At 34.6% G+C, this 26,189-nt stretch overlaps 4 protein-coding genes across 5 annotated transcripts in view; 3 read left to right on the top strand and 1 right to left on the bottom strand.

Moving 5' to 3' along the window:
- The window catches only part of LOC115446708 (frizzled-4), a 38,770-nt gene extending 31,636 nt beyond the window's left edge, over positions 1-7,134 (top strand). The window contains exons 2-3 of the mRNA XM_030173483.2: positions 1,734-1,912; positions 5,370-7,134. Coding sequence (XP_030029343.1) covers positions 1,734-1,912; positions 5,370-6,010 — 820 coding nt within the window. The 3' untranslated portion in view covers positions 6,011-7,134. The remainder of the gene's footprint in view (positions 1-1,733; positions 1,913-5,369) is intronic.
- Positions 7,135-8,209: 1,075 nt separating this feature from the next.
- LOC115446710 (transcription factor A, mitochondrial) lies at positions 8,210-11,840 on the top strand. Of its 2 annotated transcripts, XR_005112149.1 has the most exons (6): positions 8,210-8,419; positions 8,702-8,912; positions 9,077-9,235; positions 9,536-9,729; positions 10,433-10,797; positions 11,717-11,840. XR_005112149.1 is itself a non-coding variant. In XM_030173485.1 (5 exons), exons 1-5 carry the CDS (start codon positions 8,346-8,348, stop codon positions 10,542-10,544), a joined length of 750 nt encoding a protein of 249 aa, XP_030029345.1. In that variant the 5' UTR covers positions 8,210-8,345; the 3' UTR covers positions 10,545-10,979. The 2 variants fall into 2 exon arrangements, 1 of the variants encoding a protein (XP_030029345.1); XM_030173485.1 differs by lacking the exon at positions 11,717-11,840 and having other exon boundaries at positions 10,433-10,979.
- Positions 11,841-13,011: 1,171 nt separating this feature from the next.
- On the bottom strand, positions 13,012-14,630 carry LOC115446711. Its single transcript, XM_030173487.2, has 2 exons — positions 14,399-14,630; positions 13,012-14,317 (listed from the first exon to the last, which is right to left on the bottom strand). Exons 1-2 carry the CDS (start codon positions 14,508-14,510, stop codon positions 13,767-13,769), a joined length of 663 nt encoding a protein of 220 aa, XP_030029347.1. The 5' UTR covers positions 14,511-14,630; the 3' UTR covers positions 13,012-13,766.
- A 77-nt stretch (positions 14,631-14,707) lies between these two features.
- Positions 14,708-24,643, top strand: LOC115446709 (chromatin assembly factor 1 p55 subunit). Its single transcript, XM_030173484.1, has 10 exons — positions 14,708-15,001; positions 15,127-15,304; positions 16,613-16,728; positions 19,321-19,525; positions 19,809-19,883; positions 20,230-20,412; positions 21,070-21,187; positions 21,744-21,874; positions 22,244-22,421; positions 22,709-24,643. Exons 1-10 carry the CDS (start codon positions 14,980-14,982, stop codon positions 22,799-22,801), a joined length of 1,299 nt encoding a protein of 432 aa, XP_030029344.1. The 5' UTR covers positions 14,708-14,979; the 3' UTR covers positions 22,802-24,643.
- The last annotated feature ends 1,546 nt before the right edge of the window (positions 24,644-26,189 follow it).

The raw sequence follows: 26,189 nt of genomic DNA, 5'->3' as shown, positions 1-26,189 counted from the left end.
TATCGCCACTTTCGGGTCTGTACAAATAGGGACCGTTGTTTGTACAAGTGCCAGTGACGCGCCACTGCGAGAATCATGGCCAACCAAACGAAGCCTCCCCTCACTCACTAAACTTAATTAAAGCAAACAGCACCGGAGCTCTTCTTACACTGGTCGCTCTTCAAAACAAGGCGACACCTTTCTCGTCCGCAATGAGATGGATTTACCTGTCAGAGGTTTTAACGAGGTAAGTAAGGGTTGACAAAGGCTATAATTTACGTGGAGGCAAGTTCAACAAGCGGCTCGGTTTGGTAAGACCGTTGTTTAGCGTCGGAATAAAATCCCTAGAACATGTCCAACAATTAGGGATGGCGGGAATAAATTAACATTTTTATAGATTGCTAACGATCAATTTAAAAAGCTAAAGAAAACAAAAATGTTTTTGTGGTGGCCGAACGGGTCGCCGCGGCATCGAATTACAGTGTCATACTTTTTGTTTATGACACCGGTCCGACCACTATGGACGGTATAAAATTACATTGTTTTATGCCACATAGATACATTTTATAAATATCTACTTAAGTTATGACAACGCATGAATACAAAAGCATTGTTATTATGAGATACATTGACAAATGTGGTTAGCTAAAATAGATAAATTATTAAGTTAAAATTATATTACACTTGTTGAAGTTATTTGTACGAGCATTTAAAAACATAATTGCTTACTAAATTATATATTATTCAATGGTGTGCAAATTATTAGGATTTCTGATGTCTGCAGGTATAAGGTAATTGGGGTACGACTGTAGAGTTGAGGTCTTGGGTTCAATCCCCCGTTGGAGCAGTGATATTGGATTTTTCTATATAGTATCAGTCAGTAGTCTAGAATTTGTGGCTGATATGGCGAGGCTCGCCCCCTATCACATCATGGCACGAAATACACACGGCAGAAAAGTGGGTGCATAGTTGCGCCTCTGCTTACACCTTTAGGGATAAAATATGAGTGTGTGTGCGTTATACTCATGTTTGTTGATTTGAAAAGTATTGGAAGTGGTTTTACATAATACATTTATATAATAAAACGCATATCAAGCAGTTTAACTGAATGCAAAATCTTTTTCAAATTCAGAACGAGTTAGGCAAAATATCAGGTTGTTAATATCGGATTGCAGGACAAAGGTGTTACAGCTGCCCGAGACAGCTGGCTCGTGTTGCCTTCACTTCATAATAATGTTCATTGACTGGTTAATTATTTTAATTACTAAGTTAACGGTCAGTCAGCTAGTTTCTCTCACGATATTTATATAGGTTCTTTAATTTAAAATCGCAAAATATTCTTTTGTTTCTCACTGGCCATAAACAATGGGTACATGTTTAAATTATACGTGAGAAAGTTAATTACATTTATATTTCTTTATTTTTTTAACACGAATTTTTTTTTAATGGATTGTGCATTAAAACTTTTTTGTAACAATTTATCCAGATATTTCTATAACAAGTCTACCCAGAGCCTATTTAATTCACAAAATAGTATATTAATATGTGTCTAATTATATGTATTTCTGGAGTAAGGTTTGAGATAAGGTTTGGTAGCCGGTTGAGTTGAACCTTTTCGTAGTTATGACCACATCATTTAAAAAGAAATTTCAACCACGCTACCATATACTATACTTTTTTTAAAATTAATTGATTGAAACGAAATGTAATTCCATAAACGGAACGTAGAATTGACTTCCATTTTAAAATTTCAGGTGGGTGGTAGTCGCTGGAGCGTGGAGGGCGAGCGTGCTGCGTCAACCAGCGCAGGCGGGAACAGGCGCTCGGAATGACCGGCACTCGTCGCTGCTGCAGCTCGCGGCTTGGGGCGTGCCAGCCGCGCTGGCTGCTGCCGTGCTAGTCACTAGGGATGTCGACGCTGATGAACTTACAGGTAAATTGATTGACATTATACATCCTATACAGCCGCTTTATGGGTCATAATTCATTGCATGAACATTGCCATACAGTTTGGCCGGACGCGGTGGTACTCTTAAAGGTATGAGAAAACATGTCTTTATAACAATATAATATAATGAGGCAATGGAAACTTAACTTAGACGGCTAAAAGGAATTAGTTTGTCCCAATTTAACTCCTATTTCCAATTAAGATAGAGTTTCAATAAATAACTATACAAAGAAAAAAGCTCGATAAAAATAAATAATAAATACGCAGATAATAATTTAATAACATAAGTAAGCCAGCCTATATTACGTCGTTATTTTTAAACCGACGACTAAAAATAAAAATACCGTCCGCGGTGGATTTTCTTTAAATTAGATAAGGATTTGTGGCTGGAATACGTTTAAAAACCACTAATCCCACGATAACATTTTTAAGCCCTAGGCGACAGAATCTTAAGCCTCTAAACATTACGTCACGTGTTTTGGTCGCTTCTTTAGACCTCTTATCAACGCGCTAGTAACAAAGAGAAAAAAAAAGATAAAAACAATACATTATACTTAACGTCTATCAATTTAAGCTACCTTCGTTAATGAGTCACCAAGTAATTAGCATCAAACATCGAACAATATGTTTAATTGGCTCTTGTAAATGTTTGGCACATCGTTGTAGATAACCATCGCCATCTTGAATCGTTAATGTATGATTTACAATTCCAATATGGCGATACTCGTCCGCCGATGGCCGTCGCGTCTCCTTGTTTTTATCACACCTCATTTTCTTAGTAACCACCTACCCGGTACGGAATCTTATATCATTATGTTTTACTCTACCAACTTTAAAAGACAGCCCATTACCAGCCAGCGGCCTATTCGCACGAACGTCTTTACGCGGTCAAGTAAAAAGTTCAATGTATCTTAAAGAGACTACACTATTAATCGATATTGAAGTCCATATTAAGACGACGATAATGATCTTTTTTCGTTTTTAATCATTTGGCAATAGTTATACACCTGTATGTAGTTACTTTATTAATTAAGGGTACTACTTTTAATTAGACAAGTTGTTTCTTAATTTAGACGGCCATAACTTAAAAAGAAAATTATTGTATAGTTACTTAAAGGAATATAAATCTCTACTTAATTTAATATAAAACCAAATATCTAACCTTTAAGAGATAAGTGCAATTAAAATACGTTACTTTTAAATTTTTTTGAAAGCTATGACTAATTAAAAGCTATTATATATGTTTCTGAGTTTCTATTTATTCTTGGCAAAAGATATCTGTGAAATTCCACATCTAATTACTTATTTTATGTTATAACTGACGTACTACAAGATTATGTTACAAAAAAAACTATAAAGAATGAATCCCTGGTATAGAATAAGTTTAATTTCTCAGTTCTTATCCGAAATCAAGCCTGTTCTCTACTGATATATCGAAAACAATTGGTAACGCTATCGCATTTACAAATCCATCTATATTTCAAATTATTTAAAGACCCATTCAACCAAAATATTAAGAATAAATGCCAAAAAAAGGTTCTTAAGCACCGATCAATACGATCTAATACCACATCCGCTAACGGCACAAAAGATGGCAATACTGGGCTTTCTTGTTTGATTGGCGGTGTTTTTCAAAGCGATTAAATCTGGTCCGAGAGCTCAGCAGCACGTATTCCTATAATGCGATTGAGTCATTTATGTGAAACGACTACGTGTTTAATCTTAGCTATGGTTATTGGAGGAAAATCTCTGGATTTCCCTGACATAGAGAATATAAATTAAAGTGAAACATGTAATCATGAAATTAGGTTTTTTCGCTACTGTTCAAGTTTCTTTTGCTAAGTGAAATTCGAACTATAAAGTAATTCGTTCTAAAACCTTAACCATTAATGGAAAATGTAATATACTCGATGATGAATCTTACGAATTGTAAAGTAGTGGGTATAACCAATTAAAATTAAAACGAAACTTTCAGTGAATACATTCAAAAATATAACTGACCAAAAAGGCGGTATAGCGGGCGTTGTAAAAAGTAAACCCAATTACAACATCCACATAAAGAAAACAAAGCGGCATTATTCGTTTATCATTCCAAACGCTTTATCACATAAGCTAGGAACGATTAATTTACTCGCTTTTAAAAACACCGCTACCGCAATGTTGAAAAAAATATTATCACAACTAATACAGTGCGTTAAGCTGTGAATATTTTAAGTAGATTTTGTTGGTTTTTGCATAAATAAATTGCCGCCTAGCGCCAACCTCAAAGAGTGGAGATAAAACGGAAATCTTTCCTGGTCTAACATTAAATACTTTGCGGTGGATAAAAGGAGCCATGAGCCGCTTTTGTAGCGGAGCAGTATCAAAATTATTTCGGTCTACACCCTTTGATATCGTAATACTTTTTGTCTTCTTTGTAATAATTAGTAGGTGCCCGACTATTGTGCTTTTTATGTTTTCTTTAGTACGACATGAAAGTCCCAAGATTATTATCTTACAAGAAGCGAGTTATTACCACGAAAAGTGTGGAACATTTCTAATGTCATATTTGTGTTTTGTAGAATAAAATCTGTAAAAACTCTACCAAAGACTGGGAAGGTTTTAGTTCTTTTTGTTCGCACTTAAAGTGTAAAGACAACATTCCGTTTCTATCAAACATTTGGCCCATGTGCGCATAATTCCGAGTTTTTATTTTATTTTCGCGTTTATTGTGAGTGAGTGCGAGTGCGAGCGAAGTGCCACAGTCCGATTCTCAGGCATATTGCAGTTTCAATCATGCCACGAGCATTGTGCTTTTATTTTTATTATTTCCACTTCGCTTCCATTATGGTCGGCGAAAGAAATGCTCGGCCATTATTTGAGCCGTTAAATACGACACCTTTCCTCTTCGCTCGCTCGTATTTCAATTTTAAATCGGGACCCTTTTAGTCGCCTTATTAATGCAAGCCTTTTTTCTTGCCGTGTTTGTGTAGGTGTTTGCTCAGTGCAGCTTTAGTGGAAAGCGGCATGTATTCAACACTATGTAAAGAACACTCGAAAGAATTCGTATCCGCTAAACTTTCGCATACACAATTCTGTTGTACGTTGTTGGAGTATTTAGTGCTCGTATTTAATTTCAATAAAGGTTTATTTGAATGTTTGATTAGAAATTTTCGTCTTGTACACTAATTCACAATCTAGAAAGTATAAAACTTCAGTTATGATATTTATTGTTAGATATCTCTTAGTGGCTGACCTAAATATAATCGAAGCTAGGACTCCATAGATTTTATTAATAAAGTCTTTATAATATTTTATGGCAATGCGGTTGATTGTCGAGACACTAACATTTTCAAGACAATGCGGTGATACGAATATCGTAATGGGTTTCCTAAAAAATAGGCTATTAGTTTGATAATAGTAGCTTCTGTTCGCATTTTTCATTTTTTTTTATCAATTGCAGGTACATGTTTCGTCGGCAATCAGTCAAGCAAATCGCTACTGGCACTAGTCATCGTGCCTGAAGCCATCTGCCTCCTCCTGGGCTGCGTGTTCCTCTCATCGGGCCTGCGTGCTGTGCTCCGTCGACCAGCACCGGTACCCGCCCCTACTGTTCTCCTCAACACACCCCAACCCCACACCGACCAGAGCGTGTTAAGACTAGGAGCATTTGCAGCGCTGTACGCCGTGCCATCAGCCTGCATACTAGCAACATGGGTGTATGAATATGCATGGAGAGACGAGTGGCTCGCCGCACCCATGCCTTCTTTAGAACCCTCCACACACCCAAGACCAGCTTTCTGGGTGTTTCTATTTAGAATATTCGCGACGCAAATCCTCGGCGTCATGGTAGCCGTTTGGATCGCAACGCCTCGATTAAAGGCGTTGTGGAGAAGAATATCAGGGCCACGGAAACCAACACCAGCCAAGACCCCGGCAGGACCTCCTCCCACGCCGCTGACTTTCCACTGTTACGCAACTCATCCACACACGTTGGCGCGACATCCCCACAACCCAAAGTATGCGACTTACAGACCGCCACAACAACACTCGTATAGAAAGCCAAGGCACTATCATTATTCAGCCGGCGAAACGATACTCTGACCAAGATACACGTGTCATTGGATCTTGAAAGACATTAGAAAGTTCGTACCCTGATGTATTTGTGCGGATTCCATAAGTGCCATTATTGTATAAAAACGACTGATGTAACCTCAAATATTGCAGATGCTTGTGCAATCAACCCTAAAACGAACCTGTCTGTATAATTATATGGATAACTTTTTCTTTTTGAATTACTTATTGTATTTCTTTTATATTTTTATTTATTGTAAAATATTAATTACAGATTTGTAAAAGACAAGCCTCGCAAAAAGTAATGTTTAATACTTTTGCCGTGTAAATAAAAATAGAAGTAGATATTAAAATTGTACAGTAGATTATTGCAGGACACAATTATTTGTTAATAATTATTATCTATAAATTATTTTTATTCCTGGCAACAGCGATGCAAGTAGGGAACGATGTTGGTACCTAAATATCGTTCGCAAACATTATCATTAGATATAGGTAAAGTCAACAACAAAAGTAGATGAACACATCAAAAACTTCAAAACACTTTTATACTTACATTAATTTTAATCAAAACATTCATTATTCTTTATCTAACAGTAAATCGTTTGCAGTTTATTTTAGTAAAGCAAAAATGATTGTTGATACGGACTTGAAATTGAAATTTTTAATTTGTTCAGCTTCTTTTGTGGCTGCTTGTACCTACTTATATTTTATAAGAATAATATTTTAATACTTGTAAATGTAAATACGTTTTGTACATAACTGCCAAATTATGAGTAATAATGTCGACACTGCCGATTTAATAGGTACCCTCTACTCCGTTTGTAATTTAGTTAAATGTATTCCTATAAATGAAGATGATATGAAGAACAGATAGCCTCTTACTAGGAATAAAAAATAGTTGGCAAAATACGTTGCCAATGTGAAATTCTAATCCCATGTTATATCTATACGTTTTTGGCCTTTTTATATAATGTATACAAACGTGTGGAACCCACCTCAAGCCAAAATAGACTTAAGTTCTGTAGTAATTAATGACTGAATTTGATTGTAAATACTATTTTAAGTGCTTAATTTATGTTCAAAATGAAACTAGATTGTGGTCTATTGATTATTGATTAACTAAACAATTAATAAAATAATATAATTTTGTAGTTTTTGCTTTCTTTCACAAGCCAACCCAAGACACAGCGTAAACGACATACGAATTTTATTCTTATCTAGGTAGAGTTTATTCCCTAAGTAAGTACTTATATTTTTTTAAATAATTATAGTCTGGTCGCGACACACTCAAAAACTACCCAACAGATTTCGAAACAATTTGATATGGAGATAGTTTGAAACCCTGGGAAAGATATAAGACTACTTTATATCCCGGGAAAATATAAAGCGGGACTTTTATTCCGGAAAACTCTTTCACGCGGGAGAAGCGAGCAAAAGCTAATATTTTAAAAAAATCCAGTAGATAGCTTCTAAAAATACGGTTAGCGCGCCGTTTTGCTAATTTTTAAATGTTCCCCATTATAGAAACGTCCAATGGCCATCGTTTATTCACTGGGATAGATATAGAAGATATTATTTAGATTTAATTATTTTGTGTAAGTAACGTTCTAAATACATAAAAGAAATAGATACTTAAATCAATTAAAAATCTTCTTTTTAAATAATATGGCGTAAAGTGGTGTGCTATTTGACTAAAAACGTAATTTAAATATGTTGACGTTCAAGTATTTACTATGACATTATTCTTGTAATAGAGCGACCAGAAGAATCAAAAGCGATCTCCGGACAAGTAATTTAGTAAATTTTTAGGGTCAGATAGGCCACTCGGAAAAGCTTAGCGAATGGCAGCCATAGCTCATATAACTCATGCGGCCGGGGTCCCGTGCCTCATAGGTTGGGTAAAGCTGGCAGAAATGCTTGTGTCTAAAAAAGTTAATTAAATCTCACGAGTGTTGGCATCAACTCACAAATTGACTACTTACACAAAGTATGTTTTATACCTCACTGCTGACGTAGTATTAATTTCTATATAAAAATTCGGGAATCAAACGGGTATTTCATATTAGCTAGGTATCTTACAAAATATAAAAGTTTAAAAATATATCTACCGGCTACCACAGATTTAGTATTATATTGCTTTATTCCAATCTCACGACATCATAATTAAAGCGTTACTATGCTTTATCTCTTTCTTACTAATTCCGATAACGTATACTTCTATTTCAGTTCGGTGGAAAGTTCAGTTCTGTAAAGAACTGTATCTGGAATTTTAATAACTAAATCTAAATGAAAGAGGATCGCTGTTTGCGTTGTTTATAGCCGATATTTTTTATGAAAATACTACAATCGGAGAGACTTTACAATGTCCTCATATACTCAATTGTGCCGTCTGAGTAATTGTGTTATTGGAAGTTATAAATCAATTATTCATAGCAGGTAAAGTTGAGGTTATGACGCTTAGCTTGGGCCATTGTTTATAGATTTGTTTCTGTTTATTCTTTCTTTTTGTAACATAAAATAGATTATCAGAAGTAATTATGCACACTGTATGTACCATAATATATGTTTTTCATGACAATCCGTGTAGAATAGCATTTGATAAACTAAAAACGTGACAGACTGATCATATTGTTCGAATAGTTCCACTCCTATTTTTGTACTTTTATGTCGTGGCTAATATCTTATAGAGAAATATTGTTTATTTAATTATATTTGCAGAACAAATTGGTTAGCTCCCGTACAAGCATGCAACTATACCAGAAAATCAGCGGAAGACAAATTGGGCCTAGATAAGCCTAAGCGGCCGCTTACTCCATTTTTCAAATTCATGGCACAGATGAGGCCGGCTCTCCTGGCTAAGAACCCTGGTATCAGCGCCAAGGACGCTATAGCATGGACTTCCAAACACTGGCAACAATTAGATAGCGAAGTATAGACACTTTTTTTCATGCTTAAAGTTTTATAATTTTTTTTCCACTACCACAAACTTACATATTTTAATTTTATTATTGTATACCAAATAGATGATTGTCCAAAACTTGTATTGTTCAATTTCCTATTGACTATTATGTTTTTCTTCTTAACACTTTGTAGACAAAAACGCAGATGGCTAAAGAATATGAAAAAGATCTTGAAGATTACAGAAAAATCAAAGCTATGTATGAATCGTCACTCACAGAACAACAAAAGGCAGATATCAAGAGAGTGAAAGAGGAAATGGCGATGGCAAAAGAAAAACGGAAACTCAAAGCTGTATGTTTTTTTTTGTTAATCTAAGAAATGTATTTTAGCTGTAGTTCTGATAGATGTTTTATTGATTATTGTAGCCAATATTAAAATAGTATAGTCTAGCTTAGTCTAGAAATAAACTTTAAAATCTAGTTGGTATAGGTCAATGAGCTAAAGGTATTTAGTATGTAATAATCTCATGTGACCATGACATAATTAATATTTTTTTATCTCATTGTTTCTTATTTGTATATTATAATGAGTACAACACATCATATAACAATTTTCACCATTTATTTTCAACACTACAACATATTTTTTCAGGAATATAAAGAGTTAGGAAAGCCAAAGAAACCAATGTCATCATACTTGTTGTATATAAAGTCAAGAAAGGACAGCATCCAGGGTAAAACATTGAAAGAATACCAGGAACAGGTGAAAGCAGATTGGTTCAGATTATCTGAAAGTGATAAAGTAAAGTTTGAGAAGGAAGCACAGGCTCTTATGATGAAATATAAGTAAGTTATCATTGATCTATTTATTGGAAATTAAAAGCCTATATTTGGGTAGAGAATGTAGATTTTTCTAATCTTTAAACCAATAAGTTTTAAAAACACATTAATATGTAAAAATCAGTGTGATTAATTTTTTTATATAATATCTCTTAGCTGACCCTTTTGACTTGCTTTGTCAACATTAATAATATTGCACAAACATGGTGATAATTTTATTAGGGCGATACCTCAAGGTCCATTTTCATACATTTTGGCTTTAATCTGGGTAACTAAACAGAGTATTGGCGAGTAAAAATTTAAATTCACGTCTAGTTAGTGATTAGTTCTCGCAGTTGAAAGAAAACGTAAAATAATTAATAATCATGGATATTTCTGCCTTTAAAATTTCGTCATATTAAATTTTAAAGGCCGAAATATCCATGATTATTAATTATTTTTACGTTTTTCTTTCAACTGCGAGAACTAATCACTAACTAGACGTGAATTTAAATTCTTTACTTGCCAATACTTGTTTAGTTACCCAGATTAAAGCCGAAACAAAATGTATGAAAATGGACCTTGAGGTATCGCCTTAAGTTGATTGTATGTTCTGGGTTAATTAATTATTGCCAAGTCAAACTTTACAGACAAAATATTTTGTTACTATGATACAAAAAAAAATCTATTCTATTATTCCAAAAAGACTGAAATTTTACCTGCTTTTCAGGAAAGATATGGAAGCGTGGGAACTGAAAATGATATCACAGGGACGTGTCGACCTTGTTCGTTCAAAGCCTGTTCGAGAGAAAAAAACAAAGAGCTTAGAGAAATCACAATAGGAATTCGGGTGCTCTGACGAAATAATTGACTCTACACTTAACACACTACCTAGTGATAAGAATATAGACTTTATACAAAGTAACAATAAGGATGTTAGTGCCACTAGTCCAGAGAAATACACTATTAGTGTTACTCACAGTATTCCCGAAACAAGTGAAAAACATGGTAATACCGGGTCAAATCGTCAGAGCACGGGTGAAAAGAATGAACCTTCGATAGTTCCTTCAAAAAAATCTAGTGACAAAACAGAAAGTAAGGGTTTCATGAGTAGTATTAAAAACTTTTTTAGCCGTTAAGAAGTAAAAATTACTGATTTAGTGTACCTCATTTCTCATTTACATTCAGTTGATGCATTTTGTTTTTTGGTCATTTGTCGTTTTTTTGATTGTCTTTTGTTTCTCATCCAATGTAGATTATTAAAATATTGTATGTAATTAATTGTTTTTTTTTTATATTCATTTACACTTTGTTTAGCATTATGGTATTATGTTAAAAAATTGTTAAAACTGGGTAACTTATTTTTGCCCAGGGCCACGCGTCGTTTTTTTTTTGTTTCGCCTGAGGCCTGGCGTCCGTTAAAGATGCTATTGATAAATGTCTGGGATAGATTTATTGATAAGATATGACTTTAATTTTTTTTCTGCTTTCTACTAGCATAACGATTGTAGTAAGGCATTTTGGCTACGACTTCTAGGCGCACCACTACATCAATTTGCATACAGAATAACGTTAGTTGGAACACCTGGGATGTTTAGAATGTTTAATGTTCTTTTAAATTATTTTATTTCATAATTTGTTTTAGACAAATCACAGTTTATTAATATATTGCAATATAAATTGTTCCCAGTTGCATATATGTAACATACTTCGAATATAGTGAAGAAAAAATTTGGTCTTTTTTACGACAGGTCCCCTGTCTGAAGACCTTCCCGACGAAATGCAGACTTGGCCAAATAGTCATTACCTCATAGTCTCAATTTTGGCAAATTTTGTATTGGAAACCCAAGAACTTCCGATGCTTGGACATTTCATGTTACGTGACAATATATTGCAATATATACTAGAAAAGTATTATTGAAAAATCGTGAACACATACAAATAATAATTTAAATACAGAATATTTGCTAAATAATAAATTCCATACATTTACTAACAAAAGTGTTTTTTTCAGCTAGCACAATTATACTAATAGTATATTGAGGAGGCAACAAATGAAATCATACCCAATATTCCAACCATTTTTTATTTCAAACGTGTTACAAAATATAATTAAAATAAATCTTTTTATTTATAATTGATTGACCTTCATTTACAACAGAAATTAAGCTGATATCCCTAATATATTATATTCTCCTTTAAATTTAATCACATATTTACAAGACATAACAAAGGGAGGATTTTTGGTTGAGAGACAACAAAAAGACAGTGAATGTCACTTCTTAATTAACATTGGTCTTTGGTATAATGATAGTATACCAGCTTAACCCTGCATGAACATAATGATTTGTTATAAAAACCCACAACAGCATTAAAGTGGAAAGATATAAGTTATGCATTAAATTGTTGAATTAAAAGATAGAAAAATATGATATTCCCATTTTACCAATCACCATCCATTTACTTCCTGCTCATACTTATCTCAAATCTTTCAATTCAACAACATTGATTAACAAAGAAAAGATTTGTTAAATAAAAAAGTCCACAAAACCTAACAAATTTGTAAAGTTTAAAATAACTACAAACACCCACAAGTCACAGGTTGCCATATTTTTGTATTTTGCGTTATAATATGCTAACTACCAAGATTAAAGATAGAACAGGAATACAAAATATACAATATTCATTTAAATATTTATGAATGAGGCCATACATTGGTTACACAGGCCATTAACAATTATTCATAAGGTTCACAGTTTATGAAAATATCTCATTTTATACATACAAAGCATGAAAATAGATTTTCTCAATTTGGCATTATCATAACATTCTCTCTAGCGAAACTTATGAAAATTATAGTGAATAGATAATTTAAAAAATGCTATATTTTACAAAGATATTACAATGTTATGCTAATGTATATGACCAAATTGTTTATTATATTATTGGTTATATAGTCGCTAACATGTTACCTTTGTGAATAGAAATTAATTAAATATAAGAGGTACTAAACAAAAAATTAAATTTAAAACTAACATATAATATTGTATTTTAACAATGAATTGATCATATACACATTTTGTGTTGAGCAAAACAATTTTAAACTGTACTAAATTTAGCTATGTACAAATTTTACTAATATAAAACTAAAAAATGGCAATATGTGACTAAAACGCACACATGTCACAACTTCTCACTTATGTATAAAGGCACAAGCAATCGAGACTATGAAACATTCAAAATTCATCTTTAAAACAACTACCTTACTCCTAATTTCAGTCACATAGCTATTTCATATTAGGTGGCTGTCTGAAATATGTTCAAATAAAAGTGTATTATTTAAAAAGGTGTTACAGATATATGTAATTATATTACAGCATTGATTTGTCTACTAAACATTGCCATTTACATAAACCAGGTTTGCAATAGTGCATTGATATAATTAAAAGTGTAGGTGAGGTGTGACATAAGTCTATACATTTAAATGAATACAATAATTTACATATCAATTTTTTTGTTGATATTTAAATAAATATATTTATAGAAAAATACAGCCTTTGGGCTCATTACTTTAGGAAGAATTATATTTTCCTATTATGGTCACTTTTAGAGTTGAGGTAAAATTAATGATTACACAGTTTTTGACATAAGTTAATCATAGCTCTAACTAATGTGAATAAACTTTATGTTTAATTTTTAAGCATACATTTATTTTTTATTAAGTGTAACCATATTAATTTCTGGTAAAAGATAATTTTTCAAAATTGGATCCATCAAACTGTAAGCTCCCTTCTATGGTTATATGGCAGTGAAATATTTTTAAAAATTGCTTTCCATTATTGCATTTATGAATTACTGGACATTTATTTACAAAATTATTGTCTAAATAATATTTTACATAATGAATCTATAAAAATGACAATTGTATTGAAATAACAGACAGACAAAAAGAACCATGATATTAAAGTTGAATTTTGAATGCAACCTAAATAATTCTAGCAGGCTATTGTTAGAAACTGCTCAGTCAATGTAATGCCCTCCATTATGTGAGACAACAGTAATCACTAAGTAACCAAACTGTCCTCCACAACATAACACAATGATTGTATGCAAATAGTGACAAACAAAAATATGCAGACATCACCAAATACATAGCTTGAAGTTTGCATGAGTTGTATAACTCTCTGCATACTGCTTGAAGACATGTGATTCAAAAGCATCAGTGCATTTGCAATGTTAGAATTGCTTTTCGTTGGAAAATACATCATTTTTGTAAGTGAATACATTATGACTGGTAAGAAAAAATATGTAGTGTCTGTCACCAACACCATACTGTACACAAATTGAATAAACAATGACAATATGACTATGTCATACTTGTGTGCCACGATTTTCTCCAACAGCGGTGTTTGAACAGTCTCTTGTGCGCGGGGCGCGGAAAATGCCAGGTCATTAACAACCTCACCTTCACTCACTGGCACATCACTGGTTAACGAAGTAATCAAAGGTATCGAGGGAATCGAATCAAGACTTTCCTGCTCCGTCACAATCACACCATTGTTAATACAAAATCTGTGACTGTCTTGATCGGCAACCGTTGTTCTGATCGGAGAACCTGGAACAGAAATGTTACGATAAGCAAAACAAACATTTTGAATATAAAGTACTGAATATTTTAACTTTTATAGCTTCTTACCTCTGGAACAGTCTTCAGTACTTTTTCCAGATATCAGTTGAAGTCTGTTATGAGAATTTTCCAATATTCTTCTCCTCCTAGCCTCGCGACGAGCTGCTGCAGCATCAGCCATTTTTGACGTTATAATGACATCTAAAAAGAAATGTGACCAATTTCAATGAAAATAGTTGTCATGCTGTGCTTTGGATTGTTTTTTGAGATGTCATCATGTGTGTATTTACTTCGTGGCCTCGGAATCGTATGCAACATTAGAAATTATTTTACTTATTGCAACACTTGGTCGTACTTCCGTAGCAGTATTATTGAACAGAAAACATTTATTTCGATTACATTTTCAATTCGAGATATATGATTAAGTTTTGAAGAAATTTATATATTTTTAGATACTTTTCTTACCTTTATGTTTTGAAATCCATTGTAAACTAAGATTTTTCAAATATTTGCCAACCGGAAGTTTGTGTGCTGTCTGTAGAAACAGCAACGCCAAGAATTTTTGTTTGGCGCCTTTACGGGGCCGGTCGAACAAAAACGACTGTTTTCTCTAATCTTCATTTAGTTATTTGTAGTGTGTTTTGTACAAAATGGGTGATAAAGGAGATGGAGGTAAAAGCTCGCGTGTTTTGAGTGGTTTGCTATGCATAAAAAGCGGCAGGGTTTGAGCTCTGACAGCTAACAGTTTTTTGGTTATCAGATTCTGAAAAGAAATTCTAACATCTTGTCATTTGTAGAAACATTCGACGACGCGGTTGAAGAAAGAGTGATAAACGAGGAGTACAAAATATGGAAGAAGAATACTCCATTTCTGTACGACTTGGTGATGACACACGCCCTGGAGTGGCCCTCCCTGACGGCCCAGTGGCTTCCCGATGTTACCAGACCGGAGGGCAAGGATTATTCGGTTCACAGGTAACGGTCAATTGATATTGTCACTTTTTGTAACATCCCTCATGTTCTCAGCTGCTCTTGGCTGTGCACCTTCAGTTTGGTCTGATCAGGTACAGGCACAAAGCTAATTGCATGCATTGGCAAACAGCACGCTCCATATTCAACCTTTCTTAATGCCTAATGTATACAAATCAGAGCTATAGATTCACCTGATTCATTTGAATATTACTGTTTGTTTTGTGTTAGTATAAATAATCCTGTTATCTTTGAAGAAACAAAATTATTATGCACATTTTATGTAACCTGTAACCTCTATGGGACAATATTTTTAGTAACATTCACCATACATGTGGTTTTGCTATGTCGCATTCAAGAAAAGGTCGCACTGAGAAATAAATTGTATAGTACTTATCATAAAATTGATAATTAAGTGGATTGAATGATTAGCATATTGTGGTATGCAAATTCTAACTTAATTGTGTTATTCAGACTGAAAAATCTCTTTACAATTTTCATTTGCAATTTTGATACATAAAATGCTTCATTAGCTTACAATGGAACAGTCATAACTATCGAATATAGTATGATACAATAACATGGATGAATTGTAGTTTATCATTACTCATACTAAATACAGAGAACATAACTATTACTATTTTCAAAATTGCTGATAATAATAGGGATGCTGTATCACCATGGGATTACAAGCACCAAAACATTTAATCATTGGTAGATTAGGTACAAGGGATTTGATCATATTGGTGTACTATATTTTTTCGTTGCTTTCCATTCTATGCAGTACTTTTCACAATGAAAGTCTTTCTATCCAATTTTATAGGGTAAAAACGTGCCTGATAATGTTATCAGGAAATGGACTAAATAAACCTGTAATAGAAATAAACCTGTGTCCTTATCTCATTTAAATTCATTCAGTAGTTTGCATGTAATGCTAACAATTACCTAAACACATTGAACACACTTTTACAGTTGTCATATGATGACAAATGTTATGTGAATAGTTAGTGTGATTGATAATGTATTGTTCAACTAGGCATCACTCTCGGTTTTGTCCATGTAAAAAACGGCAACTACAAACTCCACTTGCCACTACTACTCCTGGATTTATATATTAACTACTAATATTTGTTCAAAAGTATACTGGGAGTTATTATACTGAGTGAGGTCTTTAACACAATACCTTGTAATGTCCATTTAAATTCACATTTTGATGATTCCCTCAGAAGTTAAAGCTATTAACTTGAATCACCTGTTACTATACTTCTCTTAATATTAATAAATACTTTATATAAATGTAATATTTGTGTACAGGCTAATTTTGGGCACACACACATCAGATGAACAGAATCATCTACTCATCGCCAGTGTTCAACTGCCAAATGAAGATGCACAGTTTGATGCAAGCCACTATGACAATGACAAAGGAGGTGAGTAACAAACTAAATCTTTTTTAATTGTTATTTCCTTAAATAAATAAGATTTTGAAATGGAACCATAAAATATATTTATATACTTAAGATACATGTACAGACAATATCCACTATTATACTTAGTCTGGCCATAAATACTGTTACACTTAATTATAAAAAAATATTACATTTGAATTTCGAATCTGTCATTTTTATACGATTGTTCATTGTGTTTTCTCATTTTGGCGCCAATACATTGTAAAATATTTTGCGATATTAAAATGGTGTGGGGTGATAAAGAGAACCGAATCGCTGTGATAGCATTACACAAAGTAGGTATGGAGCCAAATGCAATTTTTAAAACTCTCCATACACTTGGTATTAGTAAAATGTTTGTGTACCGGGCTATTAATAGGTACAATGAGACCTCCTCTGTTTGTGACAGAAAAAGATCTGGCCGTCCACGTAGTGTTCGTACGAAAAAGGTGGTCAAAGCAGTAAGGGAAAGAATTCGAAGAAATCCTGTCCGAAAGCAAAAGATTTTATCTCGGGAAATGAAGATAGCACCTAGAACCATGTCGCGTATTTTAAAAGATGACTTAGGACTTGCAGCCTATAAGAGACGCACTGGCCATTTCTTAACTGATAATTTAAAGAAGAATAGGGTGGTAAAATCGAAACAACTACTGAAGCGGTACGCAAAGGGAGGTCACAGAAAAATTTTGTTTACGGATGAGAAAATTTTTACAATTGAGCAACATTTTAACAAACAAAATGACCGTATTTATGCTCAAAGCTCTAAGGAAGCTTCCCAATTAGTCGACAGAGTGCAACGTGGACATTATCCGACTTCAGTGATGGTTTGGTGGGGTGTTAGCTATGAAGGAGTGACTGAGCCATATTTTTGTGAAAAAGGTATCAAAACATCGGCACAAGTGTATCAAGATACCATTCTTGAGAAGGTAGTTAAGCCCCTTAACATCACCATGTTCAATAACCAAGTATGGTCCTTCCAGCAAGACTCGGCGCCGGGTCATAAAGCTCGGTCCACGCAGTCTTGGTTGGAATCGAACGTTTCGGACTTCATCAGAGCTGAAGACTGGCCGTCGTCTAGTCCCGATCTTAATCCGCTGGATTATGATTTGTGGTCAGTTTTAGAGAGTACAGCTTGCTCTAAACGCCATGATAATTTGAGTCCCTAAAACAATCTATACGATTGGCAGTGAAGAATTTTCCCATGGAAAGAGTGCGTGCTTCTATTGATAACTGGCCTCATCGTTTAAAGGACTGTATTGCAGCCAATGGAGACCACTTCGAATAAGCTTTTTATATTTTTAATTGTTTTATATTTATGTATTAAACTGACACACTGTAAAAGTAATAAATGTTATTTGCAGTTAACAATTTTCTTTTTTCTTTATTACAATATTTATGGCAAGACTAGGTATAAACATGTTCATAGGAAATGGGACCTAAATTAGCAATATTTTTTGTCATCGGATAAATACAAGAGGAGCATAAAATATTTCAGTTTGTACTTGACATACAGATTGTGCAGGATGTTTCCAAAGTGAATTAAATACTTTTGGATTACTTACAGTGCAAGTATTTAAAAATAAATAGTAAATTGAAAATTACCAAAAAATCATTATTTTCTTAGTATTCTTTTTGGAATTATTGACAAAATATGTGGTCAATGTCCATAAATAAGATTATTAGTGTCAATGACCTTTGCAGTGACTTTCATGTGGGTATAGATGGTTACTAATTATTTGTGTTACCATATTTTTCTTTTATATTTCTCATGTCAATTACGAGTTTTTTCCAGTTATTAATACTTATTACTAATAACAACCCTAATAAGTTATTAGGGTTCCATACTTCAAATTTTCTGAAGAATGTGCAGAGGTATCAACTTTAAATTTATATAGAATACTCAGGTCTACACTCACTTTCAATTGTGAAAAAATCAAACTTCTTAGTCTATAGAATTTAAAGATATAATTGTTTATGCCACATATATTGCGATTTCATAAGGGAATCTACACTGTAACGTACTTCCTGTTGAAATAATACCAAAAAACACAACTACATTTATATTGTATACAACTCTTTCAATAGGTCAATACACTTTGCCCTTCAAAGTCACTTTGTCAACTAAACACTTTATTGAAATGCCAATGTACACATTATCTAGATCTATTTTATTGATTGTATGCATTGCAGTGTTTTTGTAGTCTTATGGATAGGGGCCTATTGTGAGATCATTAGAATTAATTATAATTGTTGTGTTGAATGTTAGAAATAATATAATCGATAATTACGATATTCAAAAATAAATTTACATTAGTTTTAACTTTGAATTATGAAAACAGTTTATTTTATTTATTTGGGATAAAAATGATTGTACAATCATTTTTATAAAAGTAAGATTACGTTAATTAGAGATAGAGTAGTACAACTAACAATATCATCCATAGTTATAATGAAGTATGTAAAAAATTATAAAATACAGAGAAGCTTCAATATTTTAAACACTCATCTATTTCATGAAAAGGCAGAAAAAATCTTTTCATTTGTGATAAGTCTACCATTCTCTCTGGTTTCCAGAATTCGGCGGCTTCGGCTCTGTGTCCGGTAAAATCGACATAGAGATAAAGATAAACCACGAGGGCGAGGTGAACCGCGCGCGCTACATGCCGCAGAACCCATGCGTCATCGCCACCAAGACACCGTCCTCCGACGTGCTCGTGTTCGACTACACCAAGCACCCGTCCAAGCCTGAACCCTCGGGGGACTGCCATCCTGATCTGAGGTGAGATGTCTTATAATTCACGGTTTAGCCTTTGTGGAACTCTTCTAATAAGTATAATATGATAAGACCGCCAATTGTACTATTCCATTAAGTTTATTACTATTCCTATTTTGTGGTACTTTCACCTTTGATGTACAATAGTGTAATAAAAAAAAATATTATGGTTCTTTTTGGGTGGTATGGTGCTGCCCTTGTGAATCATAGCATTATATTGTAATATTGAATATGTTTTGCAGGATATTGCAGTACTTTGTTTAATTTTCTTTTAATAATTTTGTTTCAGACTGCGTGGTCATCAAAAAGAAGGTTATGGTCTGTCTTGGAATCCAAACCTTAATGGATACCTCCTGTCAGCAAGGTAACTACTATTCCTTTTATTCTTTGCACTGACAATACAGGAATAATACTGACAAGTCTTGATACTTCATCCACCATTATTCATTAAATTATATTAGTTGTTTATTATGGTCATATTATGTATCAGCTTTATATCACATACTGCCTACTGCTGACAACAGGCTTATTTTACTGCTGAGAGGGTTAAGGCATTAGTCCACCATGCTGGCCTAGTGCAGATATATTATCAATATTTATTTTAAGCAATTAAACATTTTCATTATACCAAGTTTTAATTAAAATTATTTTTTTTTAATTGTCTGACAAAACAAATCAGTCATGAACAACTATTGTTTTTTTTTACACAGCGATGACCACACAATATGCCTATGGGACATAAACGCGACGCCGAAGGAGGGCCGCGTGATCGAGGCCAAGTCCGTGTTCACGGGACACACCGCCGTGGTGGAGGATGTCGCGTGGCATCTCCTGCACGAGTCTCTGTTTGGATCGGTGGCAGATGACCAGAAACTCATGATCTGGGATACAAGGTAATTTATGTTGAAATTACTAAATAAAATTAGTTGATTTTTGGTTTTCAAGTTACTTGCATCGGTTACAAATAATTGTGTAATGCAATGTCAGTGGTATGTTTTTAACATGCTGTGTCTATAAACAAAATGGATGGTACTGAATATTAAATGTGCGGTTTCATTTTCAATCTAATCAAATCAAGTTTGGGAAGTAGCCTACCTATCATCCCGGTGATAAGTTTTAGTGCTCAGTAATTTCATAGGCTATATATTTTTTTGCTGTCTCTGTGGCATAGTTGTAATGTGTATGGCGTGCGCGCTACCAGTATGGCTACAGCGTTGAGGCTCTATGTTCGAATCATAGGTTAGGCCAAATATAATTATTGAGACTGGGTTTTTTCATCTTAAAAATTACAATCACAGTTCGGGAGTCAGGGAAGAATGTAAAGCTGTAAGGCGTTCGCCTGATCTCTTTCCGGTCATGTCGGATTGCCGTCTCGCCGGGCTATGAGAGTGAAGGAAGACAGTACACCTGTGTATTGCGCACACACTTATGCACTATAATATTTCCTGCATATTTCAGGAGTCAAAATTTATACATCATTTTCTAGAAACCAAACAATAGTTGAAACTTTGCATAGTTATTGTAATATTCTCACTTTATTATACTTTCAGATGTAACAATACATCAAAACCATCGCACACAGTGGACGCGCACACCGCCGAAGTAAACTGTCTCAGTTTCAACCCATATTCGGAATTTATACTGGCTACGGGCAGTGCCGATAAAACCGTAAGTTGACTTTGAATTCGTCTCATGATTCTCTTACAAGTTTTGTAAATTAAACTAGCCTCTGCTCACGAAACTATATATGTAGTTCTGTATTATATTTTATAATATGTAGTTTTTTTTATTAATTAAGGGTTTTTCAGATTTGTAATTTTGATGTCAGATAGTAATTAGAAAGTTAACATGATGATGCATAAACTTGTGTAGAGCGCACGATAATTTAAAATACCATCTGCACTTGTGGTATGCCAATAAAATGTAAAGTATGAATGATGTTCTCTGTGTATCAACTCAGTAATAAATTATGATTGTACTCTAACTGCCATTTTCAATAAACGATCCCAATCGCTTTTTCGATCTATCTCAAAAGTGGACCAATCAGAACAAAGTTTCTACTGATATGCTTACAAATGAGTTATTTTGATTGGTTCATTTTCGGAATCGGATTGAAGATTGAAACTGGGTTCGTTTATTGAAAACGGTTATATGTCATCTTACCTTTAATATTAGTTTTCTTTGGGTTCAGTAGTACTGAATAGCGTACTTTTTTGTGTTATAGGTGGCGCTGTGGGACCTGCGCAACCTCAAACTGAAGCTGCACTCGTTCGAGTCGCATAAGGACGAGATCTTCCAAGTGCAGTGGTCACCGCACAACGAGACCATCCTGGCCAGCAGCGGCACCGACAGGAGGTAATTACTTATTTTTGCAATAATGCCTTGATAATATGATGTTTATAGTAAAAATTGTAATTAGTATAATAAATGTTGTTTGGTTATAAAGGTGTAATGTGATTATCACAAGAGTTTTGGATAGTTTTTGTACCCAACTCGGTAACGAAAACAGTGGATACGGTGAAAACACCAGCATGTGTTTTCAATATGGCAATACTGGGTTGTTTTGGGTGATTGAAACAATTAGCACATTTTAGATTAGCGTAACATTATATTTTTCTATATCACAGTGTCTAATACCGTTTTAATGTGCCTTAATAAAACAAAAACAAAATAATTTAAAGCGCGTTTATCAATGCCGGTAACAACAATTATTGTTATTTGCAGACTGCACGTATGGGATCTGTCGAAGATCGGCGAGGAGCAGACTGCGGAAGATGCGGAGGACGGCCCGCCCGAGCTGTTGTTCATACACGGCGGACACACCGCTAAGATATCCGACTTCTCCTGGAATCCCAACGAGCCCTGGGTCATTTGTTCTGTTTCTGAGGATAATATTATGCAGGTGCGTTTCGATCATCCAGTTTGTTTTGTGGGAATATGCTTTACGAGGTAATCGAGTAAGGCACATCCCAGCTGACTGTGTCTGCTTATAGTATGAACCCTGACCAGGAATATAAAGAGCCTGTTTTGGAGGCGCCACGTTTTCATTTTGAAGTTAACATTGGCAGTACAATTAGTTCATGAGACATTTTATTTTGCTGGTTTAGTCTATATATTATTTTTAGACATTATAAGCTAAGGTTAGGTTATTACAACAGTGACTGATGGTGGATATAATTGTTGTAACAGGTATGGCAGATGGCGGAGAACATCTATAATGATGAGGAGCCGGAGACGCCCGCGTCGGAGCTGGAGTCCGGTGTTAACGTGAACCACGGCTAGCCTTCGCCCCCCTCTGCCGCTCACTTCACCACCACAACCGCCACCCGCTCGCCCACGCGTTACGCCACGCCAGACACCACGCTACACATCGACAACTGACCATCCACCACACCACTCATACAAATGGAAAAAACTGCATCAGTTGTTAGTCTCTTTTCATAAGTGTAAATGTGACAGCTGCTAACAGGTACACTTCGGTCGTTTTGAACTTTTCTCATGTCGTCAAGGCTATTTTTAGAGACGAAATTTCGAGTAAGAGAAGGGCCTATTTAAGCCAGCTAAAGTGGATGGGCCGTATTTGCAAGAGGGGTGTCCACAGTAGTATCCAAAAAATCACTGCATGTTTAAAACTATGAAAACATAACTTGAAACTAGTGCACAGTTTTCTCGATTTCATTATGATTTATTTATATCCAATTCAATTATGCTACATAAAGTATTTTTATTTAGTTATTACATTTTTGATGGAGACGGCGTATGTATGCTATAAACATACTGTGTCGAACACACGAGTGTGGTCTTGCGGTTGTCTCAATCCATAAACTATACTATGTTTAAGTCGAAAGGTTTCATTAGAACCAACTTTTTGTAACGGCCCGTAGCAAAATAAAGATCTCGAACACAATTTTACATTTTAAATAATCTACCTTTTTCATTACACAACGTCACGCTGTTTAGATCTCATTTCGATCTCCCACATATTCTGGGGGTTATATGTTTCATTAGAAACATTAACCAGTGATGGTCTACGTGCAAGAATCTCAGAGCAAATGATATCAATTTTGCAAAAACTGTAATTCAGCTGTAATGCGCGTTATGAGTAGGAATTTTTGATAATACGACACAGTTGTTTGCTTTTTTAGGAGGGGTTTGAAGTTCAGTTTAAAGAAAAGTTTATCTTCTATTATGCGACCTATGTTTTTGTGGGGTTGCATATTAGGCCTTTGATAACATAATTTTGTTTTTTGCATCAATAGAATTCTAACTCGGTACGTCAACCGCTGAATACATTAAATTATTGAATAAATTTACTAAAAAGGAAACCAATACGTAAATAGTATGTAATTACGAATATTTAGAAATGAATTTTGTTTTCGTTTAAATAAATGTTTTAATATGTTTGCACGTAGATCGGTAATTCGGTGCGTTTGTTTCATAAAAGCACTAGTTTGATATATCAATTGTTATGAATTACTTTTCAGTCACATCGCTAGCCAGCACAAATTGATTCCATTTTATTTATTTTATGTTTTAAACCACACGCAGAAATGTGTTTTCTGTTATCGTCTGACTTTAAGAGCTTCTTTCGTAGGATATGTTTTAATATAAGTAGGTACATTAATGCATATGTGTCTAGTTATTTTGCATACATTAAATGTAACAATTGCGATCAGATACCGTTTGGTGGAGAATATTTTGTGTCCACTCTGTAACCTTATTGATGCCGTGGCGAAGTACTTTGTATAAACGTTGTATTGACAATTGGGAGATTTGGATTGTCTGCAAATCTTGGCATTTGTGAAATATGACGCCATTGACTGGAAATTAAATTAAAAAAAAAAGTTGTAGACGCCAGAGGGTAATAATATACAAGTATCAAACAGTAACCTCATTGCAATTGAATTAATTAGATAGTAACGGCCAAACCGTAGGTACTCTATACACAATAATGTTGTTAGGTAAATTATAGGCATAAACACTGAATATAAACTAAGTAGAGGTAAGGATGTTGAGAGGAGCTCTTAGCCGCTGTCGCGACTGCCCGAGGGGACTTGTAATATTTCGGAATGTAATTTTATGATCCGCTATGTGATTATTATGATTAAAATTATCGTAATAAAATTGTCTTTTTATGATATCCTAGTTTCAGTTTAGTAATATTTTATGTGGTCTTGAGATAGGTCAGTTATAAGACTTAAAAAAGTTCACTATAACTAAAGAAACTTTTCCTAAAACAGCTTGGTCTGTAGGCTAAACTGATAAAAAAGCATTGAATAGTATAATTCATAATATCAGCCAGGGCAGATATTATGAATTATATATCCCGTGTAATGACAGTATATAATAGCGATAGCCTAGTTGGGTGTGGAACGAACTGCCGAGACGAATGTCAGCAGGTTCAAATCCCAAGGACACACACCTCTGACTTTTCTAAAAATCATGTGTGTATTCTTTGTGAATTTATCGTTCGCTTTAACGGTGAAGGAAAACATCGTGGGGAAACCTGCACATCTGAGAAGTTCTCTATAGGAATTTCGAAGGTGTGTGAAGTATACCAATCCGCACTAGCCCAGCGTGGTGGACTAAGGCCTAATCCCTCTCAGTAGTAGAGGAGGCCCGTGCTCAGCAGTGGGCAAGTATATAATACAGGGCTGATATTATTATTTCATATAAAACTTTTACAATCAAAATTAATTTAGTCTTATTATGATACTGGATCGAACGGATTGTTATTTTAAGTTTGATTAATATTAGCAGAGGCACTATCAGTGTCATTTTAGTTATTACAAAAAAAAAACAAGCACATGCGAATAAAGTTGCACTTGTGATACGTCAATACAAGCTAAAAATAGGTAGTTAAGTATTACTAAATTACATTTAGATCAATTATCTACGGATGTAACTACGAACATTTTAAATAAGGAATTAAATAATAAAAAAAATGACAAATAAAACAGCCAGCTCAGGCTGGCAGGTAAGAGGAATCTAACCATCAGATTCCTAGTCTAATTATATACTAGCATAAAAACTGCAAGTATATAAATACTGATGTATAAAACAAAGGGTTTGTATTTTATAAATAGATCAATAGACACAGGGAGGTGTAGTCCTAAGCCCGTGACGCCAGCGCTCAGTTTGCACAGCGCTCGTAACGCGCGGCACACCCTGTTGCGTCACATTTAATAAAATTGTCCGTCGCGACGGGGCGCGGAGGTTTATTCCTGTTAGTCCTGTACTGAGGGCCGCGCGGGAAACATGCGGCCGTACTGTCTGACGTTCGTCGTCATCGTAGCCGTAGTATTAGCGGAGCCGTATGCCAAGCGCGGAGGGAGAGGCGGAGGCGGAGGCGGGCGCGGACGCAGTAGCAGTGGCGGTAGTTCCTCACACTACTCGTATCCCAGCTCTTCCGGCTACTCGGGTAATAGCGCCGGCAATTCGCACTCCTACCCTTCAAGTACTGGACTCTCTGGTAACAGTCAGAAAACAACGTACCAACAAAGCCAGCAGCAACACGCGTACCCCTCTGGTACTGGACTCTCCGGCTCTGGTCATACAACGTATCAACAAAACCAGCAACACCACACCAACACACACAACAGCTATTCAAAGACCGAAGTACACCACCACTATCATTACAGCCCTCCGCCGCGGATCAGTTACGGTTCAA

Source organism: Manduca sexta, chromosome 10, assembly GCF_014839805.1.
Source record: "Manduca sexta isolate Smith_Timp_Sample1 chromosome 10, JHU_Msex_v1.0, whole genome shotgun sequence".
Lineage (NCBI taxonomy): Eukaryota > Metazoa > Arthropoda > Insecta > Lepidoptera > Sphingidae > Manduca > Manduca sexta.
The sequence above is the reverse complement of the archived record's forward strand: the minus strand, read 5'-3'. Positions and strand labels throughout refer to the sequence as shown.